The following is a 12,698-nucleotide window of genomic DNA, read 5'->3' as shown; positions in this document are numbered from 1 at the left end:
TCTCAGAATTGATTGGCTGCTGATCAAATTAAATCATCTGATTGGCTGGATGTGACAGTAGGTGGGTTTCAATGAGACTCTGATCTATGAGATCTAACCTTGTAGCAGTGCAGTCTCTAGGCCTGTATTGCCTAATATTGATCGGGACAGAGCAGAGTGAAGCCACTGTTACTGCAAAATGCCTGAAGCCCCCTTGTCTTGGATGAGAGTGGCACAGAGATGGATTACTGGGGGTTATCTTCCCATCCCTGAACTACCTCACCCACACTGGCTGTAACCCCATTTACCTAAAGTGATGTCTCCCTCACTGTCCCCCACACCATTGTATTCAAAGGGACTCTCATCAGAGAGGAGTCTCATTGTGAAATGAAGAGCAGGTCAGTAATGGCTCTGTCATTCTGACACAGACTGGCCTGTAAAAGAGCTCTTCTCTTCTGGTTAGTGTTTATTTGCTGGTGTGAAATTAGGTTGAAACTAATTTCTAATGACAAAGGTTAGTGCAGGCTGGTACAGGGCGTACTCATAAGTCTTATTTATAACTCATCTGACACAGTGTCTGGGCTCTGGGGCACAGTTACAGCATCATCGTAGTGCTCTGGAGCCTCTTCTTTAACAGAGGACATCAGCTCTCCTGAACCACACAGAGACAGTTTTACTGTTACATATCAAATTTAAAATACAGGAGACCAGGGAACATGATTATATAATACATTTCAAATTAACTCTATTTTGTTTAAATTAAAATGGTGAATGACAACAGAGTAACTTGTATCAGAACAGAGAGCAATGGTGTGAATCATTGTTAAATATCTGAAGAGAAGCCGGACAATGGCAGCAGAATAACCCAGAGAATAATCCAGACTCAGTGTGATGTTCTGTGCAGTGCACAGAGAGAGTAAAGAGAGTCAGAATCACTGGGATTGGTGCAGGATTTCTCTGTAGGATTGGACTGAAATAACTAACCTGACAAAGCATCTGGGCTCTGAGGTGCAGTTACAGCATCATCATAATACCCTCGGGCCTCTTCTTTCGCAGAGGACATCAGCTCTCCTAAAGCACACAGAGCACAGCTTCACTGTCACACAGCAGAACACATCTCATCTAGAGCACAGGACTCCTGGAGCTCCTCAGATTACACCGATTAACTGAACATCACACTAGAACTAAAATTCCAGACTAAATACAGGAGATCAGGGAACCTGATCTCTAATCCTATTCACTTCCATAATAAATATAAAACTATTCCTATATTTTGACTTATTTTGGCAGAGTGAGATGTGAAACCTATAAATACTGAAGAGGAGCTGGACACTGGCAGCACAGTGACCCAGACTGATAGTGCAGAGCTGAGAGCATAGAGTCAGTTTAATGTGACTGTTGCTGAGTAACTGAAAACCCAGTATTCAGAGTCTGAGATAAAAGAGAGAGTAGAGAATCAGACTCACTGGGATTGGTGCAGGGTTTCTCTTTGGGACTGGGCTGAAATAACCAACCTGACAAAGCGTCTGGACTCTGAGGTACAGTTACAGCATCATCATAGTGCTTTGGGATCTCTTCTTTCAGAGAGGTTATTGAGTCTCCTGAACCACACAGAGACACAGGAAATGTACACTTCAGAACTCTGACTTACTTCACCACAGTGTTGCAATCACTTTTAACATTAATAACACACTGATGTTCATATGAACTGCAAAGTAAGTAAAATGTTTTCCATGTAGTTATAGAAAAGTGCAATTCTAAATGCTTTGTGAGATACAATTATTGCAAAACTCTAGGGTGAGTCTTATAAACAGCCATCAAGAGAATCTTTAATAATTAAGTCAGGATCTTGGTGTTAATATCTCATCTGAAAGGCAGTTTCTATCGCCTTCAGTTTCCCAATCATCATACTGGGACAACAATCCTGAATTCTGCTCCTGAGGGAAATGGTAACTGTTGCATCAACACTAGTTAGAGCTGCATCCTAACTATTCCTTAAAGGTATCCTCTCCCTCTACTGATAAAGTCTAGTTTTGTTTTGTCTTAGCCTCTTTGATCTGTTAAGATCAGACCAGCATTAGGCAACACTGAAGAGCAGAGTTAATAAGGTGTCAAACAACGGAGGTTATATTTGTCAGATTCAGGATTTTCTACACAAGTTCTCTAGATTTCAGCCTGGTTTGGGATGAGAGTGAGTTCTGTACTGCAGATGCCCCACTCACACACTGAGCCCCCTGACTCCATCTCCCCTCACCTGGTACTGGGTCTCCCTCACTGTTCTCTACATCATTGTGTCCAGAGGGCAGCTCATCGGAGAGGAATCTCCCTGTGAACAGGAGGACAGATCAGTAATACCTGCAGCCTCACTGTCCTCTACTGTGTGAGAAGCCAGAGTGTGAAAAGTAACACAGAGTTTGTTTACTCATGTTGACATACCTCTTGAGAAAGAAAACTACTATCTGAAACCAGTGTGGTGAGATATTCTACAAGTGTAAGTCTTCAGATCCTCCTCAGAGGGTGAAGACCAATCACATCTGAAGACTCTCTCCACTCACCTCTCCTGGAAGTGTTGTAGGTTCCCTCTCTGGCCAGTTTGAACTCTATTTGTTCGTAGACAGCATCATGATAGGGGGTGTGTGCTCCCTTAGATAGGGCTGTGTTAGGAAACAAACACTCAGGGTTAACATGCAGAGAGGGGAATATAAGGTATTCAATTCTGTGCTAAATCTTTTCTTGGGCATCTGTGCACATAAATATTATAATTCTACACATCTGCACATTTATGTAGATCTTGATCTTAGATCTTCCACATATCAGATTAGTAATAAGATTAAGACACAGAAGATCATTTTCTTATCTGTGTCCCTCTCCCTCAGGCAGCACTTAATCTTAAATCATATTCCCTCCTGGGAAAAACTAAGGTTGCTGCTGGAAGAGGTGTTAGTGGGGCCAGCAGGGGGTGCTCACCCTGCGGCTCATGTGGGTCCTAATGCCCCAGTGTAGTGACGGGGACACTATACTGTAAACAGGCGCCGTCCTTCGGATGAGACGTAAAACTGAGGTCCTGACTCTCTGTGGTCATTAAAAATCCCAGGGCGTTTCTCGAAAAGAGTAGGGGTGTAACCTCGGCATCCTGGCCACATTTCCCATTGGCCCTTATCAATCATGGCCTCCTAACAATTCCCCTCTATGAATTGGCTTCATCCCTCTGCTCTCCTCCCCACTGATAGCTGGTGTGTGGGGAGCGTTCTGGCGCACTATGGCTGCCGTCGCATCATCCAGGTGGATGCTGCACATTGGTGGTGGTGGAGGGGAGTCCCCATTACCTGTAAAGCGCTTTGAGTGGAGTGTCCAGAAAAGCGCTATATAAGTGTAAGCAATTATTATTATTATTATTATTATTATTATCAGTTTCATGAGAGTGAGAGTAGTGACCACCAGAGGTTACTAGTTCCCTCCCTACCTTTCCTCAGCTTCCTGTTGTGGATCAGCTGCCACACTAACAGGGCCAACACCACAAAAAGCAGAGCCCCCAGTGGCAGGAGGACCGGGAGCGAGACGGAGAGGCCTCCCAGCGGCTGTGTCTGGGCTGTTGTCCTGGTGCTGCCTGAGGGAGAGGGACAAAGATAAGAAAATTATATTCTGTGTCTTAATCTTCAATCTCAGTACTGATCTCATCTAGACAGAGATTAGAAACTGGGTATTTACCTGTTTTCTCTGAAGATGTGCTGGTGGAAGTAGGAAGAGCTATAATAAAAGATAAAATGGTTTTTGATGAGAAGATTCACAACAATTCTTCTGTGTTTCTTGACAAAAATTAAACAGAGAGGCCACAGTTTATAGAGAGAGCAGTTCTTCTGAAAATTATGCAATCTGCCAGCAGCATCGTTTAGACAAACTGTAAAGTCTTTTATTCCCTTCTGTCAACTGCATTACCTGTTGTCACTGGATGGCTTTGAGATCCCCAACCTGAAAAAAAAGAAAAGGGATGGGTCAAGATTCAGAGAGCATGAAAGAGAGATGATGAGCCAAGACAAACACACACTGCACTAATATAGAGTATTTAATGGCCATAAGGGCTCATACTAATTGTTTTTCTAATAGGCAGAATTTGTATTTGCCTCTTCATTATTATTTACGTCTGTATTCCTGTACTTAGAGCAGCCCAGAATACCCTGGGACCTCCAGCAGCTATCACTCACCTGTACAAGTGACCCCAGAGTCCTCCTTGTGCAGACAGTCGCTCTGTCCTAGGGGAGGGTGCCAACAGTCCCACAAGTGGAGCTCACTGCCCCTGCAGTTAACCTCGTCCAGCCAGATGGTGCTGTTCCCTGGTCTGAATGATCCGTTTCCCACTGCGCTCACTGCATCTCCACAGCCCAGCTGTCTGCAGACCACCTGGGCATCCTGTAGGTCCCAGGAGTCGTCACAGACTGTTCCCCAGGAGCCATTGTGATAAACCTCCACCCTCCCAGAGCAGGCACCTCCTCCTCCAACCAGCCTGAGGGGCCAGTGGTCTAGAGAAGAAAACAAAAATGATTAACAGACACAGAGATACAAACCCAACCAGCCTGAGGTGCTAGTAGTCTAGGGAACTAAATAAAACTGATTAACAGACACAGAGACAAACTCCACCAGCCAGTCTATGTTCCTCCTTCCTGGTTTGACACATTTAATAAACATCAAAACAAATACAGCTAGTCTACTGTCTAATTCAGTGCACTGACTGTATTTGTTATTTGTGAAACACAATTTAAGAATTTATTTATTTTATCAAAATACAGACACATTTTGTAAACTCACTTGAACATGTTTCCTGGCCTGAGGCTGTGGAACAGGATTTAAAACTCCGGGACACAGCCTTCTTCTCTTCATCTAAAAGAAGGAAAACCCTGTTAATTTAAGATTAATAACTTTTATACTGGACATTATGACATTAATGAGTATCATGTCAGAATGTGTTAGCTGCAAGTATGAGTACTCGTGCAGTCATTATGTCTTCTTTTTTCTTTCGTATTAGATATTTATTTACTTTAATTTTTAATTTTTGGATTGTGTATATAACAAATATTGATTGCAACTTGAAAATGTTGTGACTGCTAGCTGTAAAGCTACAAAATATGGAAACTGTGCGAATGTCTGAATACATTTGTAAGGCACTTGCATGCATACCACTTGGTAAACCGCTGGATTTAATGTTTCACACACTCTGGGATTAGGGATTAGAAACACTAAAATCTATTCAGGGATCTGATAAAACTAAAATTCATCACTTTTGATAAGTGACAGCTCACCTTATTTCATAATTAGCAGATTGTTCAGTCTCAGAATTGGTAAATACTGTAATCAGTAATGGGCAAGGCTAAACAGATATTGTGTAACTCAAGATAAACACCACACATACAGAACATTATTTGCTAGGGATAAGCAATATGAAATCACTTTTACACTTTTACAACTATTGCTCTTTGGCAATCGCTACCTGTTGTATACAGATCGAACATCAATGATCGAACATTCTCTTCAATGAAGACATTTAAAATTCCTTTGAAACTCAAAATATTTCATTTGTTTTTTTCTTTGATAATAATGACAAGCATGTTAGTCTCAAACATCATTTTTAGATTGTAATAAAAGCCACTAGGAACAGTTTTTGTGAAACTAATCAATTGTCGATGTGATTATGTGTTCCTCCCTGTTTTGTGCAGATTTATGTCAAATTAGCTTCTGGGCCATCCCATCATAATCCTAACCTTCACAATGTTACTGTCCACAACAGACTGTGGTCAAATACAGCAAACACTGGGCTGTCTGTAGTCTAGTCATGATCTCCTTCCCCTTCACCCTCTCCTTCATACACACACACATCCAGCCCCTGACGACCCTCTGACAGGTGGAAGAGGGAGTCCTTACCTGAGCAGGTGATCAGAGCCACTTTAGAGTCTGTGCACTGGGTATGATTCCAGGCTGAGGAGGGGCAGTGCCACAGCGTGGAGTCGTGAGGGCGGCATTTAAATTCATCAAGCCAGTAAGGAGCGGAGTCCCGTCTGGGGGCTGAATCGATGAAATGCCCACTCTTCCCACAGTTTAGCTCCTGACAGATTAGACTCACTGTGTCCTCACTCATGCTATTTGAGCACACGTTGCCCCAGGTGCCATTGTAGAAAACCTCCAACTGACCAGAACAGCCCTCGGCCAGTCGCAGCTCCTTGAACTCTGGGGACACACAAGTGGACAGACTGAGAGAACCCTGCTCTGAACTGATACAGACTTTCTAGATTAATCACCTCAGATAGAAACAGTGTGTCTGCTAACTACTGTGACATTAGATTATCATGATCTTTTTTCCCCAAATCATATTAATGTAATAGAATGGAATGTTGTTTTTCAGTAAAAAACAATGCAATGGTGACATTTTTTTAAATTAGTGCCAACATCAGTTTGTACATTTTCTGTTAATTACAATCCAAATTGAGAATCTTTTATTTTTTATTTTAAGACTTGCATCATCCAGGTAGATGCTGTACATTGGTGATGGTGGAGGGGAGTCCCCATTACCCGTAAAGCGCTTTGAGTGGAGTGTCCAGAAAAACGCGATGTAATTGTAATCTGTAAGCAATTATTATTATTAATTATTATTAAGCACTCTATTACAATTACAATACTATTTGTTTTCACATTACTGTCCCTGTTCTTGTCTTGAACTGGGGATACTGTACTTGCTCCTGGCAGTGAACAAGCTGTTGTATGAACACAGTCCTGCTGTGACTGGAGACCTGTACCTGAACACACCACTCCCACGTCCTCCTTGTGTCCACAGTCATGCTGTCCCCACCCTGCTGAGGGACACTCCCACAGAGACGACTCATTCCCCAGACAGCCCACCTCGTCCAGCCAGATGGGTCCAGTTCCCTGGCTAAAGGAGGCCGGCACTGGGGCACTGAGGGTCGTCCCACATTGGAGCTGCCTGCACACCACCTGAGAGTCTGCCAGGTCCCAGGAGTCATCGCAGACTGTCCCCCAGGATCCATTGTGATAAACCTCTAGCCTCCCAGCACAGTCACTTCCTCCTCCAACTAGCCTGAGGGAGTGCTGGTCTAGGAGCAGAGAGTCAGAGGTCAGTGCAGTAGATCTAAGAGATCACTATGACCTCTAGTGGGAGATAATTTGCTGAACATCACCTAAGGGGCACCAGATGCAGTGCAAGTAGCTTTTACGTCCTGCTGTCTCACAGAACCTGACTGTGTGTGTTAGAGAGATTGAGTGGGACAGTGTTGAAAACCTCCACACATACCTGCTGCCTCACACAACCACAGTCTGAGATGAGTAACAGAGATGCCAACACACACTGAGAGCCCTTGAGATACAGAACAAGGACCAGTTCATACCTGGTGTTACTGAGGAAGGAACAGAGGAAGATGGGATACCTATCAAACACACAGAGAGAGAAAGCGGAGTGTGAGCTGTGTGTGAGAGGAGCAATTTAACACCAGCGATGAAACTACAATTAAAACAGCACTGACTAATGACAAAATCATTCTCACTTTACCATTTCCAAGTGAATCGTTGCTACTTTTGGATTCTGTAAAAGAGAAGAAAGGAGCTCATTAATGTCCACAGGATTGATCTTTCACCAGTGGAGTGTCAGTTGTGTGTGTGTCACAAATTCTCACTTTCTCTGTTGTGCAGTACCCTCCTTACGTACGCTCTGGGTTACTTAATGGATTAATTGCAGATATCAGGCAATTACATTTAATATCATATATATATATAATTTAATTACAGTATACTGAGTTCCAGGACATTCTTTCATCGGTGATCTGAATAACAAATATACATGTGATTTTTACTGTATTTTTAGTGAAAATACACTGAAATGCATTAACAAATAACATTTGGGCATCTGGCTGTATGTAACAGAGCAGTTATTTGGTCAATCGTGAAGACAGTGTGCTGCTGTGTGTAAACACATGATTTTTAAACACATGATTCTCACCAGAGCAGATGACCCCTGCATCCTGTCCATGAGAGCACCCTGCTCTCCCCCATGAAGAGACAGTGCAGTGTGAGAGACGGCTCTCGTTCCCCCTGCACTAAAACACATCAGCTCTTACTGGTCCACTGCCCTGTCCAAACCAGGCCTGTCCTGGAGCTGCTACAGCCTCCCCACAGCCCAGCTGCTGGCAGAGAACAGTGGCATCTCTCAGGTCCCAGTACAGGTCACACACTGTCCCCCAGTCCTTGAAGAGCCACTGTAACTCCACTCGGCCAGAGCAGGAGTCAGAGCCGTTCACCAGCCTGAACTCTGTGTATCCTGCACACCGGACAAAGGGAGAGAGAGCAGACACAGTGTCATGACACAAAAAAATCCTGCAACATCTAGCAGTTATCCACAACTCTGCCTTCAAGTATACAGTAAACCCTCAACATAATACCACAGATGAATGGAACTCTAGAGCTCTTCACTGATTAAATCCACAGTACTGACTCAGACAGAGTTATACTAACACTGATGAATGAGGCTTATTCAACTCTTTACTAATTAAAAAGCTGTGTGAATTCAAGGGCAGAACAGAGCAGGTCTAAGTTATTTCTGTTTTTCTTTTAAAGAACAAATCTAAACCATTTTACATATAATTACCATTAGTCAGCCTTCATTTTACACTTCAAGAAAAAAAACTGGATGAGACACTCAGAGCCACTGTATCAAAAGACACAGGGCTGCTGCCCCTGCTGTATTGGCATTGAGTCAAGGGAGGGGTTATAGAGCAAAGATTACTGGAAAGGACATGCTTCAGATTTATGTTGCAGTGAGCAGGTGACTGGCAGGAGTTGAGTGTTGTCTGTCTTTCCTAAACTTCTCTTATTTCAATTAGGAACTACATTAAAAAAATAAAAGGAATCAATTATCCTGCTCTTACCAAAACATACCAGTCCCACGTTGTTCTCAAGAGGGCAGTTCTGTGATTTTGTGGATGACTTTGGACAGGAGAAAACCTGAGATTCGTTGCCCTGGCACTGGAATTCCTCTGTCCAGACCTGTCCCCCCCCTTTCCCGAAATGACCCCCCTTCAGCATCTGTGAGGGAATCCCACAGCCCAGCTGTCGACAGACAACTTCTGCGTCCTGCCAGTCAAAGTCAGAGTCACACACTGAGCCCCAGGTCTCTCCGTGCTGCACTTCCACTCTTCCAGAGCAGAGATTACTGCCTCCAACCAGTCTGACCCCTCGATGAGCTGGAATATCAGAACAATAACAGAGATCACTGTCCCTGACCAGTATGACCCCTTACACACACTCTAGAAAAGACCAGGACTGTCACAGCCTGGCACTACTGGAGCAGGACTGTCTGACCTGGACATTAACAGACAATGTGGACATGACCGGGAATGTGTTTCTTCACATGAAAGCAGATCTCAGTGAAAGACTCACAGTAATTTAATTCAGCGCTATTTACACACACCTGGGTCTAGCAGCCAGCTCCTGGCTATAGTGCATTGCAAGAAAATTCAGGAACATCGGATCTCCATAGAGGCCTTTAAAGGATCTTAAAGTGCCAATCTTTAAACATTAATTAACATTAACATTACATTCAACCCAACCTATTTTCCAATTTGACAGAGGAAGTAAGAGGTTAGACGTAAAATCTTCAATAGAAAAATAATTGAACAACTGGACTGAGCCAACAGAACATGATCTTGTTCATTTCTATTTATATACAATTCAGTATTGAGAGCTCATTGCACAAATCAATGCTGTGCTCATTTGTATCAGACTGACAGTTACTCAATCACCAAGAGTCTGTCCCTGGGCCAGCTGATACAGCACCTGAACACACAACACACTGCAGCACCAAGCTCTAGAACACAGAGTCCAAAATATCATGAAAACACATTAAAACACACCTTAAACTGACCAGATCACTGACACTGGCACTGAAAAACCATTAAAACACACCTGATATTGACCAGATCCACTGACACCTGGAGAGAAGGCAAATCACCCCACAGCACACCAGAACCCCAGCATACTCTTGCCTCTCCAGTATTAAAACAGTAAGGGCAGACAGAGAACTAAATATAGACTCACTGACCACACTCTGGCTGTTTAAACTGACCGACACCCAATGTCCAGGACAGACAAGGTGAACTACAGGCTCAGAATGACAGACAGAGACACTTCCAGTTATCCTGCTGTACAAACACATGTATGAGAAAGGAGAGTTTTCCCAAACTGAAGAGTCATGTGCTGAATTTACACTTTGTCCTTCATATACTGTAGTTATAGAATATAATTATCAGTAAATTATATCTTATGTAAGACATATATGTATTGCTTATATTTATAAATACTATATGATTTGTGTTTTATAGGATTTATTTTTATGTTTATTAAGAATATTCCTTGCTAATAGTAAACAGTGAGAGAGAGGGAGGAATAACTGAAAGGAAAAAGTAAGTGAGAGGTGATTGATAATTTATATGGTTTGGATTTATAAATAAAGGCACACAGTGACAGTGTGGAGTGTTCTCAGTGAGCAAGTCTCAGCAGGACAGGAGCAGTGGGAATGGAAGGATGGACCGATGGATCATGATGACAGACTCTAGATCAGTGAAGGAGTTTTAATTGTCCTCAGTGCTGGAGACAGTCTGTATCTCCTACCTGAACAGATCACTCCAGCATCAGATTTATGAGAAGGGGCATAGTGTTTCACTTCAGTGGTTCTGCAGTGCCTCAGCGCAGACTCTGAACCTCTGCAGGAGACCAAGCCCAGCAGGACTGATCCAGACCCTGGTCCAAAGTGAGATCCTCCTGGTGCTGAAATAGCAGATCCACAACCTAGCTGTCTGCACACCACTGTAGCATCATCCAGATCCCAGATAATACTGCGAACTGCCCCCCACTCTCCTTTATAATGAATCTCAACTGTCCCCTCACAGGGACTGGCACCATTAACCAGCCTCACATCAGCACTGCCTGTGGAGAGAGAGAAAAATACCATGTGTACAGGATATTTTGTATATTTATACTGCACATACTCAAAATATGTCAGACATTAAAATTTTCTTTAACCTGTTTGACTGGATTGCTAGTCCATCTTCCTGTGAACTAAAAACTGGGGACACACAGAAGGTGGAACACAGAAAGTCTAATATCATTTCAGACTCACAATATGTGTGAGATAGTAGATAATCTACTAGCACAGTGACTATAGGAGGGGAGAGATTCTGGAGAGTCTAGCAGCACAGTGACTGTGTCACATAACACCAGGCTACGGGAGGTAGGACCCTGTGCGTGGCAATTCAGGTATCTGTGGTTCAGTGCTGAAATGAGGGACGAAGACATGGTCTTGGGCAAAAGCTAGGAGGTCAAAAAGCCTGGAAGGTTCCGAGAACCAAAGGTACAAAAACAGGAGGTGAAGTCATAGTCGAGGACAAAAGGGTCAAAAGCCAGGAAGGTTCCGGGAAGAATTGCCGGGAGAGTAGAAATCACAAGACTAGGACTGGGAATATACAAGTACGGAGCTCAGGGAGGAGACCTCAATCGTAAGCGAGGAAAAGAAGACAAGTGTGGGTTTAAGTAGTGCTGAGTTAATTGGTGCGTGGGCGTTTAGGGAGAGTAGAGCTCGTGGAAATGTGGGAGCACTTGCATGCCTGCGTGCGATTCGTGACAGACTGTGTGTGAGATACTGGAGAGTCAAGCAGCACAGTGACTATGTGTGAAAGATACTGGAGAGTCTGCCAGTACAGTGACCGTATGTGAGATACTAGAGAGTCTACCAGCACTCTAACTGTGTGTAAGATACAAGCAGAATAATGACTGTGTGTGAGATACTGGAGAGTAAACAGCTTTATGATATGAGTAGTATCTGGGTCAGGTTAGAGATTTAAACACTAACAAGTCACCTTAGTTTGAATAGTGTGCTTTGAATACGAGAGATTCTCAGTAGTAATTCATCTTCAGTGTGCAATATGTAATATTGCTTCCATTATACATCAAAACACATTAACAGGCGTTTTACAGTTATACAGTATTTTCTCTGAAAATATTAAATATATCAATACTTTGCTTTTAGCCTTTACCTGCCAGGATCTTAATACTAAGTTCATACACTGCACATTCCTTACGTACAAATTGTGTTTATTTTTTTCTGCTTATCCACTGTGTTTTGAAGTTGTTTCTGAGTCATTCTGATAAGTAATTATAAATTGAAGCCCTAGAAAATTTAGTAGGATAATATTATAAACCCATTAGTAAAAGCAATTGTAAAGTTGTGCTGAGTTGTGCTATTTGCCTTCCAAATTACACAACAAGTCAGATGTTTTCTTGATATGTGTTAAATTTAGATTTCAAACTAAATTAATTGTGATTCAGTATATTATATGAAAAATAATATTTAGACTCCTAATAGTCTAAATTTATTATTTTGTAGAATAGGTTTGTTGACTGGATTTTGGAAAGAAGGAGGGTCTTTATAGGAGATGTTTAGGGTTTGAGGTGAATTTTTTTACTTTGTAATTCTTTTTAAAAAGAGGGCAATATGTCAGCTGAAGTTGGAGTGAGAACTGTGATTCTCACTGAAGAGAGGAAAGGATGCCAAAGAAGTCAGCCTGAGACAATCTCTCAAGGAAAGTTTTTACAGAAGGACCTGTGTGTCTCGGTAGAGAAAGTGAATTGTTTAATTCTGCCCACATTTATTTTCACTTTTGTCTGTCTAC

At 42.6% G+C, this 12,698-nt stretch overlaps 1 protein-coding gene and 2 long non-coding RNA genes across 3 annotated transcripts; all 3 read right to left on the bottom strand.

The window, feature by feature from the left end:
• Positions 1 to 1,466: 1,466 nt before the first annotated feature.
• LOC138243156 (uncharacterized) lies at positions 1,467 to 2,622 on the bottom strand. The gene is made up of 3 exons (XR_011192006.1): positions 2,535 to 2,622; positions 2,234 to 2,305; positions 1,467 to 1,580 (listed from the first exon to the last, which is right to left on the bottom strand). It is a non-coding gene; the product is annotated as an uncharacterized lncRNA (long non-coding RNA).
• Positions 2,623 to 3,483: 861 nt separating this feature from the next.
• On the bottom strand, positions 3,484 to 4,490 carry LOC138243158 (uncharacterized). Its single transcript, XR_011192008.1, has 4 exons — positions 4,182 to 4,490; positions 3,916 to 3,948; positions 3,688 to 3,726; positions 3,484 to 3,586 (listed from the first exon to the last, which is right to left on the bottom strand). It is a non-coding gene; the product is annotated as an uncharacterized lncRNA (long non-coding RNA).
• Positions 4,491 to 5,797: 1,307 nt separating this feature from the next.
• LOC138242675 (scavenger receptor cysteine-rich type 1 protein M130-like) lies at positions 5,798 to 10,981 on the bottom strand. Its single transcript, XM_069198231.1, has 6 exons — positions 10,642 to 10,981; positions 8,901 to 9,206; positions 8,150 to 8,293; positions 7,368 to 7,406; positions 6,762 to 7,076; positions 5,798 to 6,195 (listed from the first exon to the last, which is right to left on the bottom strand). Exons 1-6 carry the CDS (start codon positions 10,979 to 10,981, stop codon positions 5,798 to 5,800), a joined length of 1,542 nt encoding a protein of 513 aa, XP_069054332.1.
• Between the last annotated feature and the right edge of the window lie 1,717 nt (positions 10,982 to 12,698).

Source organism: Lepisosteus oculatus, chromosome 14 (assembly GCF_040954835.1).
Source record: "Lepisosteus oculatus isolate fLepOcu1 chromosome 14, fLepOcu1.hap2, whole genome shotgun sequence".
NCBI lineage: Eukaryota > Metazoa > Chordata > Actinopteri > Semionotiformes > Lepisosteidae > Lepisosteus > Lepisosteus oculatus.
This window is presented reverse-complemented; position numbering and strand designations above follow the sequence as displayed.

Bases quoted from the DNA above. Each gene is read 5' to 3' on its own strand.
- LOC138242675 (XM_069198231.1), bottom strand. From the start codon at position 10,981: ATGGTATTTTTCTCTCTCTCCACAGGCAGTGCTGATGTGAGGCTGGTT. The intron at 7,407-8,149 runs GTGGGGAGGCTG...TGTGTTTGATAG, and splicing joins TCTCTGCCAGCAGCTGGGCT to GTATCCCATCTTCCTCTGTT. The intron at 7,077-7,367 runs GTATGAACTGGT...CTCTGCTCCTAG, and splicing joins TCCTTCCTCAGTAACACCAG to ACCAGCACTCCCTCAGGCTA.